This window comes from Eutrema salsugineum, unplaced genomic scaffold, assembly GCF_000478725.1.
Source record: "Eutrema salsugineum unplaced genomic scaffold, Eutsalg1_0 scaffold_4, whole genome shotgun sequence".
Lineage (NCBI taxonomy): Eukaryota > Viridiplantae > Streptophyta > Magnoliopsida > Brassicales > Brassicaceae > Eutrema > Eutrema salsugineum.
This window is the reverse complement of record NW_006256686.1, coordinates 5423001-5450364: the sequence shown is the minus strand read 5'-3', so window position 1 is coordinate 5450364 and position 27364 is coordinate 5423001. Positions and strand designations below refer to the sequence as shown.

Genomic DNA, 27364 nt, shown 5'->3' with positions numbered 1-27364 from the left:
AAAACTCTCATTTGTTTGGGAAAATATCCGGATGTGGATTTATAGTCTGTCTGTAATTGATTTCGTTGTCTTTTCAAGATTTTGGGATTCCTAATCTCATTTGAACGATTGTTCACTTGTGTAATTTTGAGACTAGGAACACTAATCATTTGGAGAAGAATTATTGTAATCATTGGTAATGGACCTTTGTGTGTTGCTTCTTTGTGCAGGGAACTTCTTTACAAACCAATTGTGCTATGTAAGTTGTTCTATGTCTCAAGACAATCACAACTATTTCTTTCCTTTTAGTTTCTAATGTTTGTTTTGGTATTGCAATGCAGCATGTGGTCATCTATCATGTTTCTGGTGCGTCCATAAGTCCATGAATGGTCTGGAAGAGTCTCATTGTCCGATATGTAGAGACCCGTATGTTCATTTCCCGACCGTATGCCAAAAGCTTCATTTCCTGCTAAAGAAGATCTACCCACTTGCGCATAAGAAGAGAGAAGAACAAATTCTAAGTGAGTTTCTTTGCTTACATATTTCCTATGCACTTTCTCTTTTTCTTAGGTGTAACTGTTGCTGCATGGTTTGTTAATGTCATGTTTCAGAGGAGGAACAAGAACAAGACTGTTTTTCTCCTCAGATTGATGTTGTCTTGGATGAACAAAAGGCTAAGGGTGAGTCTTTGTGTAGTGGAGGTTCCCTAAATGTCTCTTGTGAGTGTACTTACCACACATGGGATCTGTTTTTGAATTTATTGCTTTCTAAGAAATTGATCTCTTGCAATTCTATGCATTTAGATGATCAGAAGGTGGAAGAGTGCTCTAATGAAGCCAAGTTATCATCACCCAGCAATGAAGAACCCAAGGATGCAACAAGTCTTCATGTTCATGAGAATGACTCATCTAAGGATAACAAAGTCAGTAAGCAGATTTCAAAAGATGATTTGCTCTGTTCAGCATGTAAGGAGCTGCTCGTGCGACCAGTAGTACTCAATTGCGGACATGGTATCATCTTGCTTTCGATAAATACTTATACTTTCGCATTAGCTCGTGTGTGCTAATGTTCCTGTCTCATCCTTTGTTCCAGTGTATTGCGAAGGATGTGTAGTAGATATGGCTGAAGAAAGCGAAAAGATCAAATGTCAAGAGTGTCATGTTTGTGACCCAAGAGGATTTCCAAAAGTTTGTTTGGTTCTTGAGCAGCTTTTGGTGGAAAATTTTCCTGAAGAATACAATTCAAGAAGAAGTGGAATCCAGAAAACACTTGCTCATAATAGCAAAGGAAGTAAGTTCTACATACATGCCATTTCCTTGGTGCTCTCAAAGCTTACTTTTTGATGTTAACATTGAATACGTGAGTAATCTATGACGCAGAAACTTATAATTTGTAATCATTTTCTAGATGTTCAAAGCTATCACAAAGAAGGCACTTCTTTATCAGACAACAACAACGACAATGGTCTTCCCTGGTGGCCAAACCCTGGATCTAATGTTCACATCGGAGCTGGTTGTGATTCTTGCGGAGTAAGTAATAACCAATTGTTAAGTAACCTAAAACCAAAAACATGTGAAGGAATCTGAGATAGGTAACGTGTGGTTTTGCAGGTGTATCCAATTATAGGGGATAGATACAGATGCAAAGACTGCAAGGAGGAGATTGGTTACGACCTTTGCAAAGAATGTTACGAGACTCCTTCAAAAGTTCCAGGGAGATTCAACCAGCAACACACTCCAGAACACAGGCTTGAGCTCGCGGAGGTTCCTCAGTTTCGGTTTCGGTTCAGTCTCAACAATATCGGTTTGCTTCTCGGACCTCCTACGGTTAACTCAACAGTTGAAGGCGTGAGTGCAGAAGAAGATCATGATGAGAGCGAGGAAGGGCCTCCTGAGTCTAATGAGTCATCATCAAGCACAGATTGAAATAGCAGTCTGAGAGTGTGTAGGAATCTTATAGAGAGAGAGATATGGTGTGTACTTGTTTGTATAAAAATATATCTATGGTTTTAAACATTTTAAACAAAGTTCATTTGTTAATTATAAACGTTTAAACGCAAACATCACCATAATTTTGGCTCCAATTAGTAACAGTGATGCGGAAATATAATTAGGTTGTGGAATGATCTTATATGCAGATATGAAAAACTGCAAATTGAAAATTTTGTATGATTAGATAAGTTCTGCCGAAAGACGGAATATAAACTATATAAAACAAATAAATTTACTGAAATATGTTTTCCTTATATTTTATCTATTATATGATATATTGTAAAAAAAATATATATATATATCATATAATATATAAATATTATTAGAAAATATTTATTTTTCTTTGTAATTATTACTTACTTATTATTAGTTTTTTTATGAAATACAATTTTTAATTAATGAACTAGGTTTTTTCACTCACGTTTTTAAATATTATTTTGATAAAAAAAAATATATGCAATTATTTAACTTGGTAAACATCATTGAGCTCTTTCTTTAAGAACTCTATCTACTAATATTATTGCTATTAATATTATTTTTTATGAATATTATTTTTATGAAGATAAGATAAGATAAAGCAAAAAATGTGTTCTATGATTTCTATAGTTTGGTTACTTATTATTATTATTTTGTGTATATTTTGAAATAATATTTTTATTATTATTTTGTGTATATTTTGAAATAATATTTTTATTATTATTTTTTAAAAAGGTCACATTTTTTTATGGGAGAATTTCAGATTTAACCCATATTTCAAAATCAAACACCAAACTAACCTCTTTTTTTCTCTCTCCAACTTTTGCCATTTTCTCACAATTTTATCTTTCCCACTTAAACTATTAACGAAAATACCATTATACATATATTATTTTGATTTTTCTTTAATTTGGCTAAAGTCTCCTTGGACCTTCTAAAGATTTTTTTAATTACGAGAATGCCATCTTCTTCAATTTCTTCAACCACCATGAACAACCATGAAAATGGAATAAATGCTTCTCAACCAATTTTAAAGCTGTAATAAGTAAATATTTGAGCTCATTCACTCATAACTTTCCTCATTCTTTCATAATTTCTTCTCCAAAACATCTGGGCTAAGTTACAATGCCAAAAGTCATGCATTTTCGGTGATTTCTGGTTACTTGACATCTGGGTAGCTTATTTTTGGTGAAATCCTGAATTCTGGGTGCTTAAAAGAACTGTAGCCGAGCTCAATTTTGTTAAAGGTAATCGTCGCACTTCAATTTCTCCATATTTCAGTTTTCATATCGCGAAAGTAGACTTCTCGTGAAGTATACTGAAGTCTACTAGTCAACATAAGGTTATTTTTGCAATTGACTTTTAAAAAGTAGACTTCATTAAACCTCACGAGAAGTCTACTCGATATCCTTTGAAAACAAAAATGTAGACTTCATTTGAAGGCTTAAGAAGTCTACGAAAGAAAAAAGGTTATTTTTATAGTTGACTGTATTTTGACTTTTTAATGTAGACTTCTTTATAAAGTCTATTGTGTACGTCTGCACAAGAAGTCTACTTTTAAGTTACTTTTGTAGTTTGACCAAAAACGTATAGGTCATTTTAGTGTTTGACTAAAGTTTTTTAAAAAATAAAAAATTTAGAAAACTCCGGAAAGCTGCAGTAGACTTCAGAAAGAAGTCTAAAAATTGTAGACTTCTTTGGAAAGTCTACTTATATTTTTCGGTCAAACTTAGAAGGAATTTTTTTTTAGTAGACTTCACAGTGAAGTCTACTAAAGATAGTTAATTGCAAAAATAACCTTTTTTTTCCATAGACTTCTATTGAAAAAGTAGACTTCAAAAGTAGACTGTCAGAGAAGTCTACTCTTACATGAAGTCTACAATAGAAGTCTACTTTGTTAGTCAATGGCTTGGTCAAATGCTAAAGTAACATTTTTGGCCGGAAGTCTACTTCTGAAGTCTACTGAAGGAAAAGTCAACGAATTGGTCAATTGCAAAAATAACATGTTTTTTAGTAGACTTCTTTAGTAGACTTCACTATGAAAAAGTAGACTTCTTCGCCAGTCTACGTTTGAAGTCTGCTTTAGAAGTTTACTTATTGTAGTTTTTTTAAAACGCGTTTTAGAAAAATTTATAAAGTATTTTTTTATTTTTTGGATTAGAAATGCTTTTTATGAAGTGATTGAAGTACCCAGTGAATTTCATTTCATTTCATTCGATATTTATTGTTGAATCAGAAGTTTTGATTTTTAAGCTAGTTAGCTTATTAAAGTAGACTTCTCCAGCAGTCTACGGATGAAGTCTGCACACGAAGTCTGCTCGGTATCATTATTTTAAAAACAAAACACAGAATATATATAAATTATTTTTTGTATTTTTAGGTTTTGGAATGTGTGTTACCAACTGTTCTAATTACTCAATGAGTTTCATTTGTTTTAAGTCGATATTTATTGTAGAATCGAATTTGTTGATTTAATAGCTAGTTAGCTTGGAAGAATAGACTTCATCTCCAGTCTACAGATGAAGTCTGCAGACGAAGTCTCCTATATAAAAAATTTGTTACTTACATTTTTGCAATAATGTAGTTTGTAATTTCGTTTGCTAATATGGTTTTTTGTGTTTTATTACAGAAAATGATCAACTCCATAAAAATAAATCTTCAAAAATTCTAAAAGATTGTAGAGTCATTTTTAAGTTCTCTTGTAAATAACACTAACCCCATTCTTCTGTTTTTTTTTCTTTTTTTTTTTGGATTTGACATACTTTGTGATTTGAAAACTGAGGCAACATTCAGTTACTTCAAAAAAATTGTGACATTGAATAAACATGTAACAGCAATCCATTCTTCTTCTATTTTGTGGTTTTAAAACTGGTGCAAAATCAGTCACTTAAAAATTTTATTTAGAATTAGTTTATGGAACTTTTCTTTGCACCATACTCTGAACCATTATATTTTGTCCATATAGAATAATTTGATTATGTTACATATTTGATAAAGATACATAAAAATAACGGTTGATGACAATTAAAAGACTACTACAGTTGATGATTATTACAATTAATGACCATTAGAGACAAAATTGATAATCATTACACAAAAAGAGATCATGAGCAAACAGAAGATTAATTATTTACTTATTGGGTTCTGTTTTGTAAATGAGCTTAATTGTTGTGTTGGGCACTTGGGCCTGTTAGGACAAAACTCCCTACCCGTCTCTGATGTCGATGGTGGAGAAAATGGAGATGACGGTGACGAATTTTTGAGATTTCTGAGATACTGCAAATGAAAGAAGTCAACTTAAGAAGTCTGCTTTCGAAATCAACTCAAGAAGTCTGCTTTCGGAGATGACAATGATGAATTGTTGAGATTTGTGAGATACTGCAAATGAAAGGAGTAAGAATTAAACATCAACCCAAGTAACAAATCTAATAAAGAAGAGGAAGAGGAGGTTTCCAAGAAACACATAATCACAGATCTGATTACTAAACTAAATCAAATTAGTTCTGACACTCAGATCTTAGTACATTATGAATAAAAAAAAAATTCAAAGTGGATCCTAATTAAATAAAACCAAAATTTCTGGACAAAACATCAACTAATAAGTAAAAAGAAGAAACTTGAAAAAGCTAACAATTTGAACCAGACATCAAAGCCATACACAGACAAAGCTGCACGGCGGTGAGGAAGTCGACGGTGGACCTCTTTTGTTGCTCACTATGTTGAGGTCACCTACAGTGAAGATCAAACAAACGTTTTCCTAAAAACAAAAAGCAGAGTATAATCTAAAGAGAGATTTCTAACCTGAAACAGCATAGAAAAAGACCTCGGGCAGCTCGTTCGCAAGCAGAATTAAAAAAATCGATGTTCTCGTTGAATCTGAAACAGAGGGGAAGCACCGTTTTAGAGAGAGAAGTTTGAGTTTTCATTTTTACAAAATTAGGGTTACAAACGTAGGCTTCCTTTATATAGGGAGGTACAAATTTTGGTTAAATGAATAATTTTTGGTTCAATTTTGGTTTATGTATTGGTTAAATAATTATTTTTGATTTTTTTGGTTAATATAAATATTTATTCGGTTTTGTTTAGTTTCTCTTGGTTAAGGGAAGTTATTCCCGGTTTAATTTCGGTTTAAATTTCGGTTAGGTTAATTTATTCGGTTAAGTAGACTTCAATATAGAAGTCTACAACTTTTAAAACCTAAATAATAAATTACTTCTACTTAAATTTAAAAACATACATTTCCATTTACCAATATGAAAAAATAATTTCTGTACATTTGTGTTACGATTACGGAATTTATGAATGTAAATTTGATACCAAAATAATTTTTAAAAAATTTTAAAATTAAATTTACAGATTTAATTATTTAGTAGACTTCATTTCGATAAAATGAAGTCTACTATTAGACTTTTTTTCACTTTAGTAGACTTCGTCAAGGTGTAAACAGTAATTAGGACATTCGCTTTTTGTTTACTCATACAGATTTAAATGGTCTTTTCACTGCCCCTTTAGGTTATTTCTGCTAAATGTTTTTTCAGAGGTCTATTTCTATATTCAAAGTCAAGTTTGGGGTTATTTTTAGCAAAAGTCCATTTTTGTATTCGTCTAAAGCCTCAGCTAGCCTGAGCACGACATTGAGTCTTGGATTTACGCTTCTGTTCTGGTGGGTGGGCTTGTGTTCATAATATTAAATTTTAAGAGTCTCCCCATGGTCTACAAAGTTGCAAACGGTAGGGCTATTCATGTCAAGCACTTCAAGATTATCTTGGATTTCAACACTGCGGAGAGTGTTCTTTTCAAGATTGAAGTAGAACACATCAAACAACGCGGAGAGTGTTATTTAAATGTATATCTCTCCCACAAAACAATTTCCCCTGAAGCCGTCATTCCAGCAACATCGAACACATTGCACTTACACGGCAAAGTATATACAAGTTTCGATCAAAGTATGCAAACCTTATGTTATGTGGTAATGTATCTTCATACCCAAGTTTCACACATTGGATGATGTTACAGTTTCAAACATAAGACCTAATCTACCTTCGTCTGTTTTTTTTTTTTCTATGGTTTTATTATATAGAACATGGAAGAAATTTCCTAGGTATAGAATAAGAAAGAACGTATGTAACAATTCACATCTCAAAATTTTAGATGACATGATAAATTTATATATAATAAGAATCATAGGACCGAATCAGATAACCAAGATGAATATTCATGATTGTAAATTCTTAAAAAAGACTACACAGACACAACACAAAGATTTTTAGAAAACGTGACTAGGTTGGTTAGAGATCACTATCATGGCATCATCACAATAACTCTCTTATTTCACTGAAACTCTTGATTGTTCCTCGCAGGAAAAAAAAAAAAACAGGAATATATAATAAACTGCACTTTTCAAGACTACAACCTATATTAAATAGAACTTTTAGCCGACTTGGGAGCCAGAGATCGCAATCAGGTTTTGAGACAGGTGAATAAATCATCATCTAAATGACGCAGAGCATCAAACTTGTTAATGCTCTCAAACGTACCAATATCTTGTTGCATGTGAGCTTTAGATGATGTTGATGTGCTTGTGGATTTACGCTTCTCTTCTGGAGGGCTTGTAGATGTTGCATCATTTGTTGTCTTCATAATATTAAATTTGAGATCCTCTACATGGTCTAGAAAGGTGTAAACTTTATTGTTAGAAATGCAAAACGCATCTCCAAAACCCTCTTCTTCGATTTCAACACATTGGAGAGTGTTCCTTTCTGGATTGAAGTAGTAAACATAAAATGGAGTACATGGATATCTCATCGACAGCACAATATCACCTGTAGCTGTAGCTCCAACCACGTAAACTTCATAATCGCAGTCAACGAATTTATCATTCGGAAAAGTGTAGACATATTTTGACAATTCCTGTTTCTCGGCATCCTCTAGAACCCACATATGCAGCTCAGGCCTTCTACCACAGTAAACACCAAAAGTATCCCAACTAATCCCACTTAATTTACCCTTATAGTTTATCAAATTTGCAGTATAGCATCCTTCTGCCTTAATGAATTTGTATTTCTCAGACTTAACATCAAAGCAAACTACCACTGAAAATTCCATTAATTTGATAAGCCATGTAATACAAAACTCCATCAATGCATATCCCATTTTCGGTGGAAGGATCATGGGTTAAAGGACATTGGATCTTCCTCCAACTCATTTCTTCAGTTCCTAATGTCATAATTCTATATAGATCATCATCATAACATGGATCACCCATGCACAACACCTTGAATTGTTTGTCAATCGGATCAAACCCTAAAAAGCTTATTGGCCTTCCGTCTCTTGACTTACTGTACCAAGTCAGTTTAGGTAAGCTCGCACACTGACCTGTGCTAGGGTTATATATGACGTGCTCTGCTTCATGGACACCTTTTGAGATCGACATAAGACGGTTGAGACAGATCAAACCAGATGCATAGCCACCAAACTGCATCCACGGCATGTTCAAATGAGAATCGGCGGAAACTATAAGAGACGCCTTATTCTCATATGGATTATGAGGTTGAGGCGACGAGAAGAAGCGAAACTCAGGGATCCCAGCTTCTTCGATGGCAAATAAGAGACGTGGACGAGCCGAGGACTGGTCAAGAACAACTCGTGGAAATATGGACTGTGAAACATGGAACTCCATAGCTTCGACACGCAACAAAACCTATGGATTGTCTTTGCAGGAAATCTCGAGAGTATCTCGATAATGATATCGATCGGGATGGAATTCATTAGAAAGAGATGAATAAAAAGTTTAGCAAGTCCAGTACTAAACCCATAGAAGGGTTCATCAGCATTAAAAAACAATATTTTTTGGTTTGGGTAGTTTGGGAAAAACTCGGATGAAAATAAGGTTTTAATAGTGAATTCATTATGGGGTTCATCCCGAAAAAAAATCGCAAACCCTAAAACTCAAATCGGACAAAAATCAACGAAAACAGAAGGACAGATACTAACTTTGCTGATGTAGACGGATGGGCGATCCTCGGATGAACAAACCACCACAAATTGATGCCAGTCTAAACGATTTCGACGGAGTCGTCGCGAATCGCAGGTGAAGAGGAAGAGAGGAGAAGAAAAGAGGGGAAACACGAAATGAAATTTTTGCCCAAAAAAATTTTCCTTTCCCGAAAATTACCACGATATCTCCACCAATCGGAGTGTGACACGTGGCTAAGAGGCGGGTCGTCAAGCTCGCACGGACAAACCGATCCGTCAATATTGGACTTTATTTCTTTTTTTTAAATCGATTTTGCCTATGAACCCGGACCTAAACTCCTTGTTGTAAAACCTCTCCGATCACTCACGCTTGAACTTGATTTCCGATCGATTTACACAATGAGAATCGCTCGAAGTTGTGAATACAGGAATCTAAATGCACACAAGAATTTATCCAGTTCAGGTGCAAATCGCAACCCTACGTCTGGCCGAGGATTTCCCTGGAATCCACTAAGAGAATAGGTTTGATACAAGACGACGATACACCGGAAACTTTCCGAGAAACTCGCTTTCACTCACCGGAAAAAACTCACAAGCCTCTCTTTCGGAAAACCAGAACCCAGAAAAGAAAACTCTCACCCGATCTTTCTTCTCTCTTGTTCTCTAACCCGAATTGAATCTCTCTCAATTACATATATCGCTAGCTAAATCTGTAACAACCTGTAACAAGATTTTGTTTCGCAATACACTCAGACTCTAACGGTCATCTTCGAGATTCAGCTCTTGAACCAGCTCAAACCAGAGCTAAACGGTGTCGCTTCTTGTATCCAATAACCGGCACCTAATCTGAAGTCAAACCAGACTCCAATGCCTCCGGTTCAATTCAATTTGACCTTTGCCCTGAACCAATAGACTTAAACCAATATCAACAAACTCCTCCTTGGTTTAGTCTGCAACATCCTATTCCCTCAGACGAACTCCATCCTCGGTTCCCATCTCCGATCAACCTTCAGAGACACCAAGCAAGCTCAAGAGACCTCTGAACTTACTTGTCGGTAACACTTTGGTGAACACATCAGCCGGATTGTCACTGGTGTGTACCTTAGTTACCTTAATCTTTCCAGCTTCAATTCTGTCACGAACATGGTGGTACTTTGTCTCCACGTGTTTAGTTCTTTCGTGGTAGACATTATTTTTGGCCAACGCCAAAGCGCTTTGGGAGTCACAAAAGATTTCCACGCTTTCCTGTGGATAACCAAATTCTGCACTTAGACCTCTGAGCCACACTGCTTCCTTTGACGCTTCACACATCGAGATGTATTCGGATTCAGTAGTGGATAGAGCCACAACCTTCTGAAGTGTGGACTTCCAGCTTACAACATTTCCTCCTGCCAAGAAAGCATAACCAGATAACGATCTCCGTTTGTCCAAGTCCGCTGCATAGTCAGCATCACAGAATCCATGAACCTTGAAATCAGAGTTCTTCCTGAACTTCAAGTTCATTCTTGTAGATCCCCTAACGTATCTTAACACCCACTTCACAGCATTCCAGTGCTCCTTCGTCGGATTACCCATATATCTGCTTATCATTCCCACGGGATAAGCCAGATCAGGCCTTGTTCCGATCATCCCATACATGAGACTACCAACAGCATTAGCGTATGGAACACCTTTCATGAACTGAGCATCTTGCTCTGCTTGCTCCTCAGTTGCAGCTTTTAACTTGAAATGCATACCAAACGGTGTAAGAACCGACTTTGCCTGATCCATATTAAAGGTTCTCAGCACCTTTTCCATGTAATCCTCTTGAGACAATCTTAGAGTTCCAGCTTTCCTGTCTCGAATTATGTCAATGCCAAGAATCTTCTTTGCAGAACCCAAGTCTTTCATTTCAAATTTCAAACTCAACTGTTTTTTCAAGTCAGCAATCGCTTCTTTATCTTTGCAAGCAACCAACATGTCATCAACATAAAGTAACAGATACAGTAAAGTACCTGAATGGTTTCTTATGTAAACGCAGCTGTCACGTTTACTTCGTATGAAACCTATCTCGAGCATGAACTCGTTAAACTTCTGATTCCACTGCCTGGGGCTTTGTTTTAGACCGTACAAAGACTTCTTTAGGAGGCAAACCCAGTTCTCTTTGCCTTTTTCTTCATAACCTTCAGGTTGAGACATGTAGATCTCCTCCTCAAGCTCTCCGTGCAAAAATGCAGTTTTTACATCGAGCTGTTCAAGCTCCAGGTCTTCATTAACCACAATAGACATCAGAAACCTGATAGAGACGTGTCTTACAACTGGTGCAAAGATCTCGTTGTAATCCACCCATTCCTTCTGTGCATAACCTTTGGCCACTAGTCTAGCCTTGAACCTTGGCTTCTCAACCCCAGGAATTCCTGGCTTCTTCTTGAAAATCCACTTACAACCAATGACTTTTCTGTTCTTCGGTTTCTCTACCAGAATCCAAGTTTGATTCTTGTGAAGAGAGTCTATCTCTTCATCTGATGCTCCAAGCCACTGGTCGCTTTGCGGATCTCTCATAGCTGCTTTGAAGTCACTTGGTTCCTGAGGATCAATCTCTTCAGATACAAGCAAAGCCATATGCACAAAATCATCATACTTCTTTGGAGGTATGATTTGTCTTCTCGGTCTGTCCCGAGCTAAGACATATTCCCCTGAATCGTTGTCATCTGATTCATTTCCTGAGTCCTCTTCCTCTGAACATAGATCAATCGGATTATCTCCGGATGCCAACCTATCTTCACTCCTTAAACCCTGTTGATCTCCTCCTGAGCTGATATCACCTTCTTTTTCCATACCAAGCTCAATATCCAGGAACTCCGTATTCCTTTCTTTTGACACACCAAGCAATTTCGCCAAATCTTTGTAACATTCTGTTTCCTTGAATGTAACATTCCTGCTAATTATGCTTCTCCTGTCATCCAAAGACCAAATTTTATATCCTTTAACACCAGGAGGGTAACCTATAAAGATTCCCTTCTTCGCCCTAGGTTGCAACTTCCCATCATCAGTGTGATAAAAACAAACACAACCAAATCTCCTTAAGTGGTTAAAACTTGGAACTGTTTCTGACCAAACTTCTTCAGGAATTTGATCTTGAATTGCTGCAGACGGAGTTCGATTTACAAGATATACCACGGTATTAACGGCTTCAGCCCAGAAAGCCTTTGGTAAGCCTGATTCACTAAGAACACTTCTTACCCTTTCAAGAATCGTTCGGTTCATCCTTTCCACAACTACATTTTGTTGTGGAGTGTGAGGAATAGTCCTGTGACGAGCAATCCCATTCTGAGCACAATATCCATCGAAGTCTCTGTTGCAGAATTCTAATCCGTTGTCAGTCCTTAGTTTCTTAACCTTTAGGCCAGACTGATTTTCAACCAACAGCTTCCACTCAACAAACTTCTCAAAAGCTTCATCTTTAGTTTTTAAGAAGAATACCCACACCTTTCTGGAATAGTCATCGATCAAGCTGAGAAAATAATGACATTTTCCAAGCGACTGAGGCACAGACGGAGAACCCCACAAATCTGCGTGTACATATTCTAAACACGCCTTACTGGAATGTTTTCCTGATGAAAAACTTGATCTATGAGCTTTTCCATAGATGCAGCTCTCGCAGAACTGGAGATCCGTGATCTTCTTGCTCTTCAAGTATCCCTTTTTCACCAGTATGTCCATTCCTCTTTTACTGACATGGCCAAGTCTACTGTGCCATAGATGAGTTTCATCATCAGAATCGACCACATTAGCTTCGTCAATGAAACTCTTACCCTGCAGAAAATATAACTTTCCTCTTCTGCTGGCCCTGAGAACTATCTTACTGCCCTTTCTGATATTCAGAACTCCTTCTTCTGACGAGAAAGTGCATCCTTGTTTTTCAAATGTTCCAAGAGACAACAAGTTCCTTGAGAACTCCGGAATGTACCTGACATCCTTGATCAGCACAAAACTCCCATCAGAGTTTTTCAACCGTATAGTGCCTATACCTTTTACGGCAGAAACGGTCTCATTTGCCATCCTTACTGAACCTGCATTACACTCCCTGAGCTCAACAAACCAGTCCTTTCTAGGTGTCATATGGAATGTACACCCTGTATCCAAGATCCAAATCTCATTGAAGTCCACCCCTTCAACTGCATTTGCCTCAGAAACTACGAGTGACTCTATGAACTCAATGGCTGTAACAGCAGATGATTCACCTTGTTCCTTCGTCTTGTCACTGCCATTTTGATTTGACTTCTTTGGACAATTCCGTTTGAAGTGCCCCTCACCTCCACAGATCCAGCACGTGAGTGAGCCCTTACTCTTTGACTTTGAGTTTTGCTTACCCTTTGACTTGTTCTGTCCTGAGTCTTTTCCAGTTCCCTTTCCCTTATTTGAGTTGTTTGAATACAACACTTCCCCTTGAGTTTTTCCAGTCTTTGAGCTAGCACTGAGTTCAAGTTGCTTTGAACGCAGGGAGTTCATAACACCATTCAACGTCAAGGTATCCTTTCCATATCTCAATGTGTCACACAGATGTTCAAACTGTTTAGGTAAGGACATCAATAGAAGAATGGCTTGATCTTCATCTGGAATTTCCACCATGACATTTCCCAAATCTGTTATAATCCTCAAGAACTCATCTATGTTGTTTTCAACTGACTGAGACTCATTCATCTTAAAACCGTAGAGCTTTTGTTTCAGATACATCCTATTTGGCAATGACTTTGACATGTACTGTGAATCCAAGATCTTCAACATTCCAATAGCAGTCTGTTCTTTTATGATCTTTCTAAGGATCTTATCGGTAACGCTCATTACAATAGTACTGCGTACCTTTCTTTGCTTTTCAGCTAGATCTTCATCACCTTTCTTTGATCCTGCATCACTCGGTGATTCTTCCTTTCCTTTTACATCCAACTTCGATGAGGACTTGTTTTCCTCAAATTCCTCCTCCTGCTTCTTCAGTGCTTCCACTAGACCTAAAAGATCCAGGTGTGCAAGAAGCCGTTCTCTCCACATATTATAATCAATCACCCCGTTGAATTTCTCTATTTCGATCTTTGCGGAAGTCATCGTCGAATAGAGAAGGATTCAAACTCAGAGCAAGCGATTTCGCGATCAAACGAGCTCGATCCCAATCTTCCCGAACCTGAGCTCTGATACCACTTGTTGTAAAACCTCTCCGATCACTCACGCTTGAACTTGATTTCCGATCGATTTACACAATGAGAATCGCTCGAAGTTGTGAATACAGGAATCTAAATGCACACAAGAATTTATCCAGTTCAGGTGCAAATCGCAACCCTACGTCTGGCCGAGGATTTCCCCGGAATCCACTAAGAGAATAGGTTTGATACAAGACGACGATACACCGGAAACTTTCCGAGAAACTCGCTTTCACTCACCGGAAAAAACTCACAAGCCTCTCTTTCGGAAAACCAGAACCCAGAAAAGAAAACTCTCACCCGATCTTTCTTCTCTCTTGTTCTCTAACCCGAATTGAATCTCTCTCAATTACATATATCGCTAGCTAAATCTGTAACAACCTGTAACAAGATTTTGTTTCGCAATACACTCAGACTCTAACGGTCATCTTCGAGATTCAGCTCTTGAACCAGCTCAAACCAGAGCTAAACGGTGTCGCTTCTTGTATCCAATAACCGGCACCTAATCTGAAGTCAAACCAGACTCCAATGCCTCCGGTTCAATTCAATTTGACCTTTGCCCTGAACCAATAGACTTAAACCAATATCAACACTCCTTCTTCAAACCCCCACTGGATATGCTTTAATAATCTAATATATATATTTTTATATATATAGACAGTTCGGGGCCCTAGGGCATTTAATCAAAACCGAGCCAAAATAAGGTTTGGTTAATATGTTTCGGTTTTGGTTTAAAAGGCATAAACCGGCCGAGCCTTGGATGAATCTTAAACGTGATTCTTTTGTGTACTTTGATTAAAAAAAAATGTTAGATTATATTCCAAAAAATACCAGTTTTCTTTACATGTGTACTTTGATTAAAAAGTAATTAAAGAAAATAATAACGTGATTAAGAAAAACAGAGCAAACTAGCTTCGTCTTCATCCTTATGCTCGTGAGCCAAACCAGATCTCTAAGCCATCAATGTAGCGGTAGTCTCCTACGATGCGCATGGAACTAAGACGGTTACGCATCGTTTGAAGATAGCAGATCAACAATGTCGTCCCAGTTGTTTGTATAACGATGACCAAGCAATTTCTGCGTCAGGTTACGCCAAATTTGATGATGTGGAGAGGCGTGTTTAGGAGGTGGATTGCTCTCTCTTTGTATCTTACTTTTTCCCATTTCTTAGAGTGTTGTGTAACTAATTGATTACTCTTCTCTGCTATCAATATTTCAGCGGCTTCTATCTTCTTCTCCATGAATCAACTAATGTACGTAGGAAACAGATTACGGAACCCTAAATTTGGAAGAATCAGAATCATTAATGAATATTGGTTTTTGGATAATGCTACGGGAGAGTTTAACAAAGAAAATACAGAGGCCAAGACATGAATATGCATCGCTTAACAGAGGGATAAAGTCAAAGCTAAATCCCGGTAAACAGATTTGGATACAGAATTCTAGATATCTAACCATAGAAATAAAACTTCAAACAATGGAAGCAATGAGTTTTATCATGCTTTGTATAATTAAGAATTTGTTAACCAAAAATATTGAATACAGAGAAGAAAAATTACAATCTGTTAACGAATAAGATTTTACTTCAAGAAACATTGTTAAAATCACTTTTTATGTTATATCATTTTTAATATATGGTGCATATTGATTTTGTATATGTAATAATTTGTTTTTGAAAGTTTGTATATTATCTTTGTAATCTTAATTGGATAACTAGGAATTAACCCGTACATTATGCGGAGTAATATTTTTTAAATCATCTTTAAATATAATTTTAATTTAAAAAATAAATAAAAAAGTTGGTGATAATTAGATAACAATACATATATAAATATATCATCAAATATGACTTTGAGCTTGTTATGATTAATTATTAGTAGCTTTTAATTGTAAAATTATTATAATGTTAATACATGTACTTATATACATAAATGTAATATTATTTGAATTAAACTAGAAAAATGTCTCTTTCGAGAGGCGACTTTTTGGGCGAGTGAGAGAGTGAATCTCCGACAGTTTTCTTCAGCGAGAGAGTGAATCTCCGACAGTTTTTCACCGGTTTTCTTGGGTCAACCTTGTCGGTTTCTATCTTTGGGTCTCCTCGATTTCAGGGGAGTTTCAACGCCCAAAACCGCCATGGTTCCCTCTCTATATATACCCAATTCTTTTTCTTCTCTTCTGTTTACTCAAATTCTTCTCACCATGAGTGATTTTGTTCGCCGTAATCTCCAGAATCTGAATCTCGGTGCCGAAGATGAAGCCATTTCATTGCCGGCAGAACTCTGTGTTCAAGCCGCAAGCGCTAATCGTTTCACGCTTGTCAGAACTACTGTGAATCCGAGGAAGCAACCTTTGCGTCCAATGTTGAATCATATGCCTCGTTTATGGGGTCTTGGAAATGCTGTGATTGGAAGCATTGTGGGTCCTAATCGATTCCAGTTTATCTTCCAATCTGAAGAGGCGATGAATCTTACTCTCATTAGGGGCCCTAGGTCTTTCAATGAGTGGATGCTTGTACTCCAGCGATGATCTCCAAACTTTCCGGAAGAGGATTTGAAGATTATTCCGTTTTGGATACAAATCCGAGGCATTCCATTACAGTTCCTGACAGAGCAGATGGTCCAATTTGTGGCCAGAAATCTCGGAGAAGTGGTGGCTGTGGATTTCGATGCTACTTCTACCAGAGTGGATTTCGTCAGGGTGAAGGTAAACTGGAATGTAGACAAACCTTTACACTTTCAAAGGAATTTTCAATTTGGAGAAGAACAGAACACTTTGTTGAAACTTTGGTTTGAGCGTTTAAGAAATTTCTGCAATAAGTGTGGTCTTTTGAGTCATGATTCAAAGGAATGCCCTCTTAATGGTTTTGATGACGAGGGTGATGACTACAATGGACCGGATAACAACATGCTGATGATGGAAATGAACAAAGGGCTATGGATCATGATAATGCGATTGCAAATCTCCCTTTGGAACCTATGTCTGCAGGTTTCAACAATGACTCGAAATATGTCCGGGTCTCGGACCTGAGGGATCGCCGAGTGAGAAAGGCTCAAGGATCTTTGCAAGAAATTCAAGCCTGAAGTTATGTTCTTAGTTGAAACTATGCATAATTGTAAAGTATTAAGGGATCTATGTGTGTATTTAGGATTTGATAACTTAATTACCATTCCACCGTTAGGGAGGAGTTGAGGATTGGCTTTATTCTGGAAAAAAATGTAAATATAACTAAGTATGATGCTGATGCTAGACTGATCGAGGTTGTTGTTAATATTAATGGTGTGTTTTTCTACTTATCTTGTGTCTATGGTCATCCAAATCAAAGCCTTAGACATGGGTTATGGAATAAGTTACAATCCATTAATGATTCGAGAAGTGGTCCTTGGATTCTAGTAGGTGATTTTAATGAGATCCTATCGAATGATGAAAAGGAAGGTGGTCCTCAAAGAGATTAAAGGAGCTTTAAGGATTTCAGAAAGTTATACAGTAGTTGTGATCTGACTGATCTTCGAAGTAAAGGCAACAAGTTCTCTTGGATTGGAAAGCGATATACCCACAAAATGTTGCTTGGATAGAGTTTTAGTTAAATCTGCAATGACTGCTGAATTCCCTGCATCTGAAGCAAAGTTTCTGGGTTTATACGGTTCTGATCATAGGCCTATTGTAACAACAATTGCTTACAATGAAAACACAGAAAAAAAGATATTCAGGTTTGACAAGAGGTTTCTACAAGTGTATAACTACAAAGAATATGTCAAGAAGGGATGGAGTTGTCGAAACAATCTGCATAACCCAAAAATTTCAGATAGAATCAAGGAATGCCGTAAATCTATGGCTTATTGTTGTCGGAATTCAAAACTCAATTCAGCCAAACGAATAGACGAGCTTGAACTAGCGTTGGAATTTGCTCTGTCAAATGGTGATACGGCTTATGAGGATATTGTTGCAATTCAAAAGGATCTTGGACAAGCTTACCATGATGAGGAAACCTATTGGCGGATCAAAAGCAAGAACACTTGGCTAACTCAAGGCGATCGAAATACAAGATTTTTCCAAGCCTGTACTAAAGCAAGATACGCTAAAAATAAGATCCTTGCTATAAATGATGACAATGGAAACACATACAGAGGAGATTTGGAAATTGGAAAACATGCTCAGGAGTTCTTCACGAAGGTCTACAAAAGCAAACAAAACTCCTCTCAGATAGATATTTTTGCAAACTTTCAGAAAACAGTCACAGCTACCATTAATGAAGACTTGACAAGAGAGGTGACAGATCAAGAAGTTTGTGATGCAATTCAATCTATTGGTGCAGACAAAACCCAGGCCCTGATGGTCTAACTGCTCGCTTTTATCGATCCGGCTGGGATATTGTTGGAGATGATGTAATAAAAGAAGTCAGAGATTTTTTCCACACCGGGAAAATAAAACCTAACATAAACAGGTCACATATATGTATGATACCAAAGATTGACAAACCTGCAACTCTTTCAGATTATCGACCCATTGGCCTTTGCAATGTACTTTACAAAATCATCTCAAAAATTTTGGTGGGAAGATTGAAACCATATTTGAGCGACATTGTGTCAGAGTCACAAGTTGCTTTTATACCGGGGAGGATGATAACGGATAATGTTCTGATTGCACATGAGCTCATGCATTCATTAAAATCAAGGAAGAGAGTGTCACAAACATATATGGCCATTATAACTAATATCTCAAAGGCCTATGACCGGGTTGAATGGAGGTTTTTGGAAAGAACGCTTATGGCGTATGGCTTTGATGCTCGTTGGATCAACTGGATAATGGAATCAGTTAATACTGTGGAGTATTCTGTTCTAATAAATGGTAACCCCCAGGGTAAAATTGTACCAGAAAGAGGCCTCAGACAAAAAGATCATTTGTCTCCTTATCTTTATATTCTCTGTGCAGATGTCTTGAGCCATCAAATAAAAATACATCACCAGAAGGAGAAAATCAGAGGAATAAAGATTGGCAACAGAGTACCAGCTATCACCCATTTTTTCTTTGCAGATGATTCGCTGTTTTTCTGTCAAGCTAATAACCAAAACTGTAGATTTTCAAAACATATGAAGCATGGTCGGGTCAAGAGATCAATCCATTGAAATCAACAATCACTTTTGGTTCTCGGATACCAAGAGTCCTGCAAGAACGTCTAAAGAGAACTCTTGATATACATAAACAAGAAGGAGGAGGAAAATATTTGGGACTCCCTGAACAATTTGATCGCAAAAAGAAGGAGATGTTTGAATACATTATTGATCGGGTCAGAAACAGAACATCAAGTTGGAAAGCAAAGTTTTTATCATCTGCTGGGAAGAAAATCCTGATCAAATCTGTTGGCCTCTCAATGCCTGTCTTTTTAATGTCTTGTTTCAAACTTCCGCAACAGATAACGGATGAGATCAGTACAATATTAATGCGTTTTTGATGGGAAAAGCGTGATCAGAACAGAGGAATTCCTTGGGTTAGTTGGAAGAGAATGCAGTTCTCTAAAAACACGGAGGCATTGAGTTCAAAGATTTATCTCTTTTCAATGATGCATAGCTAGCAAAACAAGTTTGGCGTTTGATACAATTTCCAAACTCCTTGTTTGCTCGAGTTATGAAAGCTAGGTATACCACCATTCTTGAAGCAAAACCTAGAGCTTATCAATCTTATGGTTGGAGTTCGATTCTTCACGGTTTGGAAATCATAAGGACAGGATCAAATCATATTATTGGTGATGGTTCAACCATTTATGTCCAACAAGACAATTGGATCCCATCTCCTAGCCCTAGACCTGCCAGACTAAGACACAACAACGTGGAGCTCAAGGTTAGTGACCTGATCACTTGCACTAACAACATTCGACAATGGAGATCAGATTTAATCCAGGAGTTGATAGAAGATGTAGATCAATCTGTGATTAAAAACATCTACTTAACTCAAGTGGCAAAACCTGTTAAATTGGTATGGGCTCATAATGCTTCGGGTGATTATTCAGTTAGAAGTGGTTACAGGCTTGCTTTCAATGCATCTCACCAACAAAATCCAGACACTATGATCCCTCATGGTGATCTTGAACTTAAAGCTAAGATTTGGAAGCTCCCTATAATGCCTGAATTGAACCATTTCCTTTGGCGTATATGTTCCAAGGCAATTGGAGTAGCAAGTCGTTTAAATACTAGAGGTATCTCCATAGATCCTACTTGCCAACGTTGTTGCTCTGCACCTGAGTCTATATGCCATACTTTTTTCTCTTGTCCAATCTCAATGATGATTTGGAGAACGTCTGGTACCATGTGGCAACCGGTACTAACACATAATTCTGATGGTGAAGATCTAATACACAGCATTATTAATTTCCATTTTCAACCTGGTCTTGACAAGTCACAAAAATCACTTCCTTTTTGGATTCTATGGAGAATTTGGAAATCAAGATGTAATCTAATATTTAAGAAGATGCAAGTGCGACCAGATAGTGTTGTTCATGATGCGCAATTAGATGTCTCCCAATGGCTACAAGCGACTTCCAACTATGATTCAGAACCTTCATTTTCCAACACTCAGATTCAAAACCTTCAAAGAGATAGGGGCTGGCAACCTCCTGGATCGAATATGATCAAATGCAACTTCGATGCAAGTCTAAATCTCACAAACAATCGTTTTACGGCTGGATGGATTGCTAGGGATCACAAGGGTTTTTGTTTGTTTTGGGGATCTGCAGTTTTGGGAACTTTTTTAACAGCCTTGGAAGCAGAACCCAAAGCCCTTCTCATTTCAAAGCAACAAATTTGGAGTCAAGGTTTTCGTCAGGTGATTTTTGAGGGAGATTGCAAAGTACTAATCGATATTTTAAATTAAAAAAACAAAGTACTACTGCATAGAAAACATCTGCTCCGACATTCTCTGGTGGCAGAAGAAATTTCAAAAATGTGTCTTTCTTCATACATCTAGATGTAATAACAACGCTGCTGATTGATTAGCAAAGCATGAACCCTTGAATTCCTTATTTCACACTTTTAAATTGTATCCAGCAATGTGGCTAGCTAATGTTGTAATTACTGATTGTAACAATATTTTCTAATATATATAAAGTATTTTGACGTTAAAAAATATATATATATACATACTCATGGATTATAATTTAAATATATAAATCTATAAAATAAGAATTTAATTGTGAATATTTTATTAAAGATCAAACTTTCATTTTTAGTTAATGAAATGATTATATATAGGATTGTCAAAGTGGACAAATCCGTCTATTTAATATATTTTATAATTTATTATAATATTTTTTTGGCCAATCCGTAAAAAAATACAATTTAAAATTTAAAACATATTTCAGTTTTTTTATACAAAAATAATTGAATTAATTTGCAAAAATGATATTAATTAATTATGAAAATACAAATTTAAAACTATTGTAAAAGTTTAAATAGACTTTTTTATATGTATATAGATTGATTATTATTTAAAATAATAGAATATATTTTTATATTATGCTGTAAGTTTGAATAGTTAATTGAGTTTTCTATATTTGTAAAATTTATTTATGTAATATTTTTTAAATAATAATTTATTTATGTAATATTTATAAATAAGTGTTTATTTATGTAAAATATTTTATAATATTTTATAAATAAATGTTAATTTATGTAAATATCTACTTATATAATAATATAAAGATAATGAAATGGATCGATGAATAAAAAAAAAAGTAATATATTACTGTAAACTAAGGTTAATTAATGTTTTACCCTAAATCTAATAAAGGTAGGCAAAAGTAGCAGACGACGGTGGCTTCTGGCTCTTCGCCGCTAGTGCCCTTTTCCGTTTTCTCTGAAAAAAATCGGCTGAACATAGAAAAAAAATCTTTGGCTGAGCCCTTTTCTCATCTTCATCTATGGAGGATAGTATGGTGAAGGACGATGAACTACAAGAAGAAATCTCCGATAAGTTTCTCTGTTGCGTTTGCCTGTAAGCGTTTCAATGTCACCCCTTTTCTGGATTTCATCTTGGTTACAAGAAAGCCCTAGTCTTTTGATTAGTGATTAGGCTAATTCGAAAAATCTCAAGACACAATTGTTTTCGTGATTGTAAATTTATAGTCTTGTTCTGTAATTGATTTCTTGTCTCTAAAGTTTCAAGATTTTGGATTCCTAATTCTCGTTGAGTATCTCAGTTGAATGATTTGTTCACTTGTAGACCTTTTGTGTTGTTTCTTTGTGCAGGGAAATTCTTTACAAACCAATTGTGCTATGTGAGTGTCCTTAGACTCAAGACAATCACAAACCTTTTGTTTCCTTTTAGTTTCTAATCCTTGTTTTTTGGGATTGCAATGCAGCTTGTGGTCATCTATCATGTTTCTGGTGTGTCCATAACTCCATGAATGGTCTGCGCAAGTCTCATTGTCCGATATGCCGAGACCCGTATGTTCACTTCCCGAGTGTCTGCCAAAAGCTTCATTTCCTGCTAAAAAAGATATACCCACTTGCACATAAGAAGAGAGAAGAACAAGTTCTTAGTGAGTTTCTTTGCTTACAATTTTCCTATGATGGGTTTATCTTTAAAGTACCGTACTTTGAGGTGTAAGTTTCGCTGATTATAGTTTTGTTAATGTCATGTTTCAGAGGATGAACAAGAACACGCTTGTTTCTCTCCTCAGATTGATGTTGTTTTGGATGAACAAAAGGCTAAGGGCTCTAATGAAGAATCCAAAGATGCAAAAACTCTTCATGTTCATGAGAATGACTTATCTAAGGATAACAAAGTCAGTAAGCAAATTTCAAAAGATGATTTGCTCTGTTCAGCATGTAAGGAGCTGCTCGTGCGACCCGTAGTACTCAATTGTGGACATGGTATCATCTTGCTTTCGTTAAATACTTTTTACCTTAGATTTTCTTGTGTGCTAATATCCCTGTCTAATTCTTTTTTCCAGTGTATTGCGAAGGATGTGTAGTAGATATGGCTGAAGAAAGCGAAATGATTAAATGTCAAGACTGTCATGTTTGTGACCCAAGAGGATTTCCAAAAGTCTGTTTGGTTCTTGAGCAGCTTTTGGAGGAAAATTTCCCTGAAGAATACAATTCAAGGAGAAGTGGAATTCAGAAAACGCTTGCCCACAATGGCAAAGGCAGTAAGTTCTACATACAATAACATGCCTTTTCTTATTCTCCGGGAGTATGTTCTTGAATGAATTTTTCAATTTATCGACGCATGTCATGTCCTTGTGGCTCTCAAAGCTTAGGTCTTGTAATAATTTGGACACATCTGAACACAGAGACTCATAGTTTGTAATCATTTTATCCTGATATCTAGATATTCAAAGCTGTCACAAAGATGGCACTTCCTTATCAGACAGTGATGACGATGATATTCCCTGGTGGGCAAACTCTGCATCTACTGTTCACGTTTACGTGGGTTGTGATTCTTGCGGAGTAAGTATCCGATTGTTAGTAACCCTAAAGCCAAAACATGTGTGAAGGAATCTGACATTGATGTGGTTTTGGCAGGTGTATCCAATCATAGGGGATAGATACAGATGCAAAGACTGCAAGGAGGAAATGGGTTATGACCTTTGCAAAGAATGTTACGAGACTCCTTCAAAAGTTGCAGGGAGATTCAACCAGCAACACACTCCAGAACACAGGCTTGAGCGCGTGGAGGTTCCTCAGTTTCAGAACAATGACAAAAATATCGGTATCCTTGACGAACCTATGGTTATCTCTGAAGATGATGAAGGCATGAGTACAGAAGAAGATGATGATGAGAGCGAGGAAGGTCCTCATAATTCTAATGAGTCATCATCATCAAGCATAGAATGAAATAGCAGTCGAGAGTGTATTGGAATCTTATAGAGAGAGAGAGAGAGACATGGTGTGTAGTTGTTGGTAGCGAATATGGTTTGCATTTGTGGTCGTATTAAAAATAACTCTAGAGGAGTCCTTTTTCCGAATACTTAGGGGGTGTATTGAATTTAACATTTACAATGATTTCAGTTTAATAAGATTTTGATGATTCGAAGAAAGTTTTTAGGATTTGGTTTAAAATTTTATGCAATCCCACATAAAACCATAGGATTTGGATCTTTGTATTTTTAACTAAAAAATCCTCTAAAATACCTTAAATTAAAATAATTAAAATCCCAAAACTTAAACCATTTCCAATAACAATGGATTTTAATATACATTTACAAATCATATATCCAATAACACTGGGTTTTAAAAAACTTAAAAATTCATGTTTGAATAGCAGATGATTTATCATTCTATTTTAAATCAATTCAAATAGTCATTTCAATACAAAAAAACGTCGGCGAATTTCTTTTTTTCTTGGTCGAACCGGGATCGAGGAACATGGAACGGTTCGAATTTATAGTATAATTTGGATGTAATCCAACCAGTAAAACCCGGTTCTCAAAACCAGTAACCCTAGACGAATCTAAATCGACCAGTTCAAGGTTTTAACAAAATTGATTCAGAAATTTCCCCTAAATTCCCCTGAATTCGTTCTATGCAAATCGGAGAAGAAGTAGAAATAATCCGAGATTGATCAATTGCGATTTCGTATCGATAATTCCGCCAATGTCTTCCCAAGAGAGGAAGAGGAAGAAGAAGACGACGAATAAATTGTCGCCGGCGCTTGAATCGGCTCCTTCACTTCCTGATGATTTGCTAGTGAGTTGCTTAGCCCGCGTCTCGAGATTGTACTACCCGACTCTTTCACTCGTCTCCAAGAGATTCCGATCGCTCCTTGCTTCACCGGAGCTTTACCAGACCAGGTCATCTTTAGGACGCACCGAGAGTTGCCTCTACGTGTGCTTACGGTTCCATCCTGACCCTAACCCTCGTTGGTTCACTCTCTGCCTCAAGCCTGATCGAACCCTAACCAATGACACCGGTAAGAAGAAGAAGAAGAAGAAGAAGAAATCATGTTTTGGGTATGCTTTGGCTAAAATCTCAATTTCACACTCTCCTCCTGCGCACTGGTCGGGTCTCGTCACTATTGGTTCAGAGATCTACAAGATTGGCGGACCCATCGATAACAACAAGGAGCCTTCGTCTAGCGTCTCGATCCTGGACTGCACGTCTCACACGTGGCGCGAGGCTCCAAGCATGGTGGTGAAGCGGAGTTATCCACAAGCCAATGTCCTTGACGGAAAGATATATGTAGCAGGAGGCTGCTCCAAAGACTCCGACTTTATGGAGGTTTTCGATCCAAAGACTCAAACTTGGGAGCTGGTGTCGAGCCCTGGCACGGAGATATGCGGGACCGGGAAAATTTATATGCAAAAAAAGCCTAGGGATTGACGAAAAGGTATACTTTTTTGGAAACTTCAATGGTTTGGCTTATAAACCAAAGGAAGGAAGATGGGAAAGAGTGGGAGAGGAGATGGAATGGGATTGGCGATGGTATTCTTACTGCGTGATTGAGAACGTGATTTACCGTTATGATGAGGGAAAGTTCAAATGGTATGACTCTAAGGCAAGACTGTGGAGAAATTTGAAGGGTGTGAAAGGACTGCCTAAGTTTGCCCGTTATATTGCTAGATTGGCTGATTACGGTGGAAAGATGGCTGTTTTTTGGGACAAGGGTGTGCCTTCCAGTGGATATAAGGACAGGGTGATTTGGTGCACAGTGATTGCGCTTGAAAGGCGCAACGATGAAGAGATTTGGGGTAAGGTCGAATGGCTTGACGCAATGCTTACAGTCCCCAAGTCATGTCGCGTGGACTTTGCTCTTGCTGCTACCGTCTGATGCAATGACTTGAATGTGATGAATCTTTAGTGGTCATGGGTTATGTCATTTATGTTGGATGGTTGTGTTTTGTGTTTTTTAGCTGAATGCAATAGACAGATTCACTTGTAAACCTTTGATGTTAGCTTATTTTGTGTTGGCACTAAAGACTTATGGAACACTGTTTTGGTTGAAAATAGGTCACTACTTTTCATTGGTAGAAGAAGATGCAAAATTGATTCAATACGTCGTTTTAGAATCCAGATATATTCATAAAGAACTCAAGGTTTAGGGGCTTTAATATGCTGTAAAACAAACCCCTGAGGTATTTCCTGCATGTATCTCCTCAGTGTTTGTATTGTCATGTGTGGGGTGTCATTTTCTCGTAAAACAAAGTGATATATGTATATAAATCATAAATGTTTGGTTTTTTAAAGTAAAAAAGTACATAAGGTTTTTTAATTTTCACCACTGTTATTATAGTCCATACTCCATAGGTATTCCTATTTCTATTTTGGGAAAAGGATATGAAATCGTGAAAACCATACTTTTATATTATCTCCAACACATATATATATATATATTCTCTTACACATGGTTTATGATAGCATAATGTTACTTTTTGTGTGTTTTAACCTAAATTTGTTTTCCTAAAACCTCTTTTGTAACAGTTCTAGGCTTCTCGCATCAGCCAACTGCGTAGACATATTCTTAGCATTCCTCATATGGCTTTCCATTGTTTTTACATTCGAAGTCTCAGCCCGTTTGTTGACTTTTAACCTCTCTTCCTTGCAGCAGCACATAAGTACTTCAAATCGACATATTTAGACATGATGTCATACAAATGGCTGGGGATCATGACCCAAATTTTATGCATCATTGCAAATTTCTCATAGTAAAGAAAACTCAAACAAATCGATCATTGCATCGTATTTTGACATTTGTTTGTAAAACCTTTATAATTATAGAAATAGTAGTTAAGTTTTTATCTATGTATCATAATGATCATATGGTTGAGATAAATGTAACCTTGTATCTTTTTATAGCATATCACTACCATCCATTTATAAATTTTGTATATTTTATAATACTAGATAAGTACAAGTGCTGCACAAAGTTTTTGAAGTACCAACTTTAAATAAGCAATATGGTAAAATAAGTTCCATTTTGGGTAAATGATTGTGAAACAATATACATCTTTCTGATAAAATCAGTTGATTATGTAATAGAGTTTTATGTGAATCGTTTTTTCATAATTTGAAAATCTAACCACTAACCAAAAAAAAAAATTTATTTTTTCTTGATTTATATTTAAATTATAATTTCATGGGTTTAACCGCTAGCACCGAGCCGGCAGAATATTTTGGAATATCACAGTTTCAAGCAGAGTCATCCTGAGATTACGAGTTTGATCCTCTACTACTCATCGATTCCAACAAAGTCAGGTCAACTCGTCCGAGTCAGCTCGTGATCCAAATTCATCTAATACCGAAACCATAATTGGCACCAATATCTTCATCTTCT

General features: G+C 36.6%; 4 protein-coding genes across 4 annotated transcripts; 3 read left to right on the top strand and 1 right to left on the bottom strand.

Annotated features, from left to right (window-relative positions):
• Positions 1-150: 150 nt before the first annotated feature.
• On the top strand, positions 151-2047 carry LOC18013643 (E3 ubiquitin-protein ligase PRT1). Its single transcript, XM_006418630.2, has 7 exons — positions 151-238; positions 321-500; positions 591-659; positions 783-989; positions 1072-1269; positions 1387-1508; positions 1590-2047. Exons 2-7 carry the CDS (start codon positions 362-364, stop codon positions 1902-1904), a joined length of 1050 nt encoding a protein of 349 aa, XP_006418693.1. The 5' UTR covers positions 151-238; positions 321-361; the 3' UTR covers positions 1905-2047.
• A 5359-nt stretch (positions 2048-7406) lies between these two features.
• LOC18013642 (F-box protein At1g31080) lies at positions 7407-8714 on the bottom strand. Its single transcript, XM_024153529.1, is given in 3 exon segments — positions 7407-8049; positions 8051-8576; positions 8579-8714. Coding segments are annotated over 3 exon segments (1305 nt in total).
• A 13176-nt stretch (positions 8715-21890) lies between these two features.
• On the top strand, positions 21891-24122 carry LOC18013641 (E3 ubiquitin-protein ligase PRT1). Its single transcript, XM_006418628.2, has 7 exons — positions 21891-22081; positions 22336-22364; positions 22449-22628; positions 22735-22962; positions 23043-23240; positions 23423-23541; positions 23617-24122. Exons 1-7 carry the CDS (start codon positions 22008-22010, stop codon positions 23926-23928), a joined length of 1140 nt encoding a protein of 379 aa, XP_006418691.1. The 5' UTR covers positions 21891-22007; the 3' UTR covers positions 23929-24122.
• Positions 24123-24561: 439 nt separating this feature from the next.
• LOC18013653 (F-box/kelch-repeat protein At4g39550) lies at positions 24562-26037 on the top strand. The gene is given in 2 exon segments (XM_024153952.1): positions 24562-25404; positions 25406-26037. Coding segments are annotated over 2 exon segments (1173 nt in total). The 5' UTR covers positions 24562-24687; the 3' UTR covers positions 25862-26037.
• The last annotated feature ends 1327 nt before the right edge of the window (positions 26038-27364 follow it).

Bases quoted from the DNA above. Each gene is read 5' to 3' on its own strand.
- LOC18013643 (XM_006418630.2), top strand. From the start codon at position 362: ATGAATGGTCTGGAAGAGTCTCATTGTCCGATATGTAGAGACCCGTAT. The intron at 501-590 runs GTGAGTTTCTTT...GTCATGTTTCAG, and splicing joins GAGAGAAGAACAAATTCTAA to AGGAGGAACAAGAACAAGAC. The intron at 1,270-1,386 runs GTAAGTTCTACA...ATCATTTTCTAG, and splicing joins TGCTCATAATAGCAAAGGAA to ATGTTCAAAGCTATCACAAA.
- LOC18013641 (XM_006418628.2), top strand. From the start codon at position 22,008: ATGGAGGATAGTATGGTGAAGGACGATGAACTACAAGAAGAAATCTCC. The intron at 22,082-22,335 runs GTAAGCGTTTCA...TTCTTTGTGCAG, and splicing joins TTTCTCTGTTGCGTTTGCCT to GGAAATTCTTTACAAACCAA. The intron at 22,365-22,448 runs GTGAGTGTCCTT...ATTGCAATGCAG, and splicing joins TTACAAACCAATTGTGCTAT to CTTGTGGTCATCTATCATGT.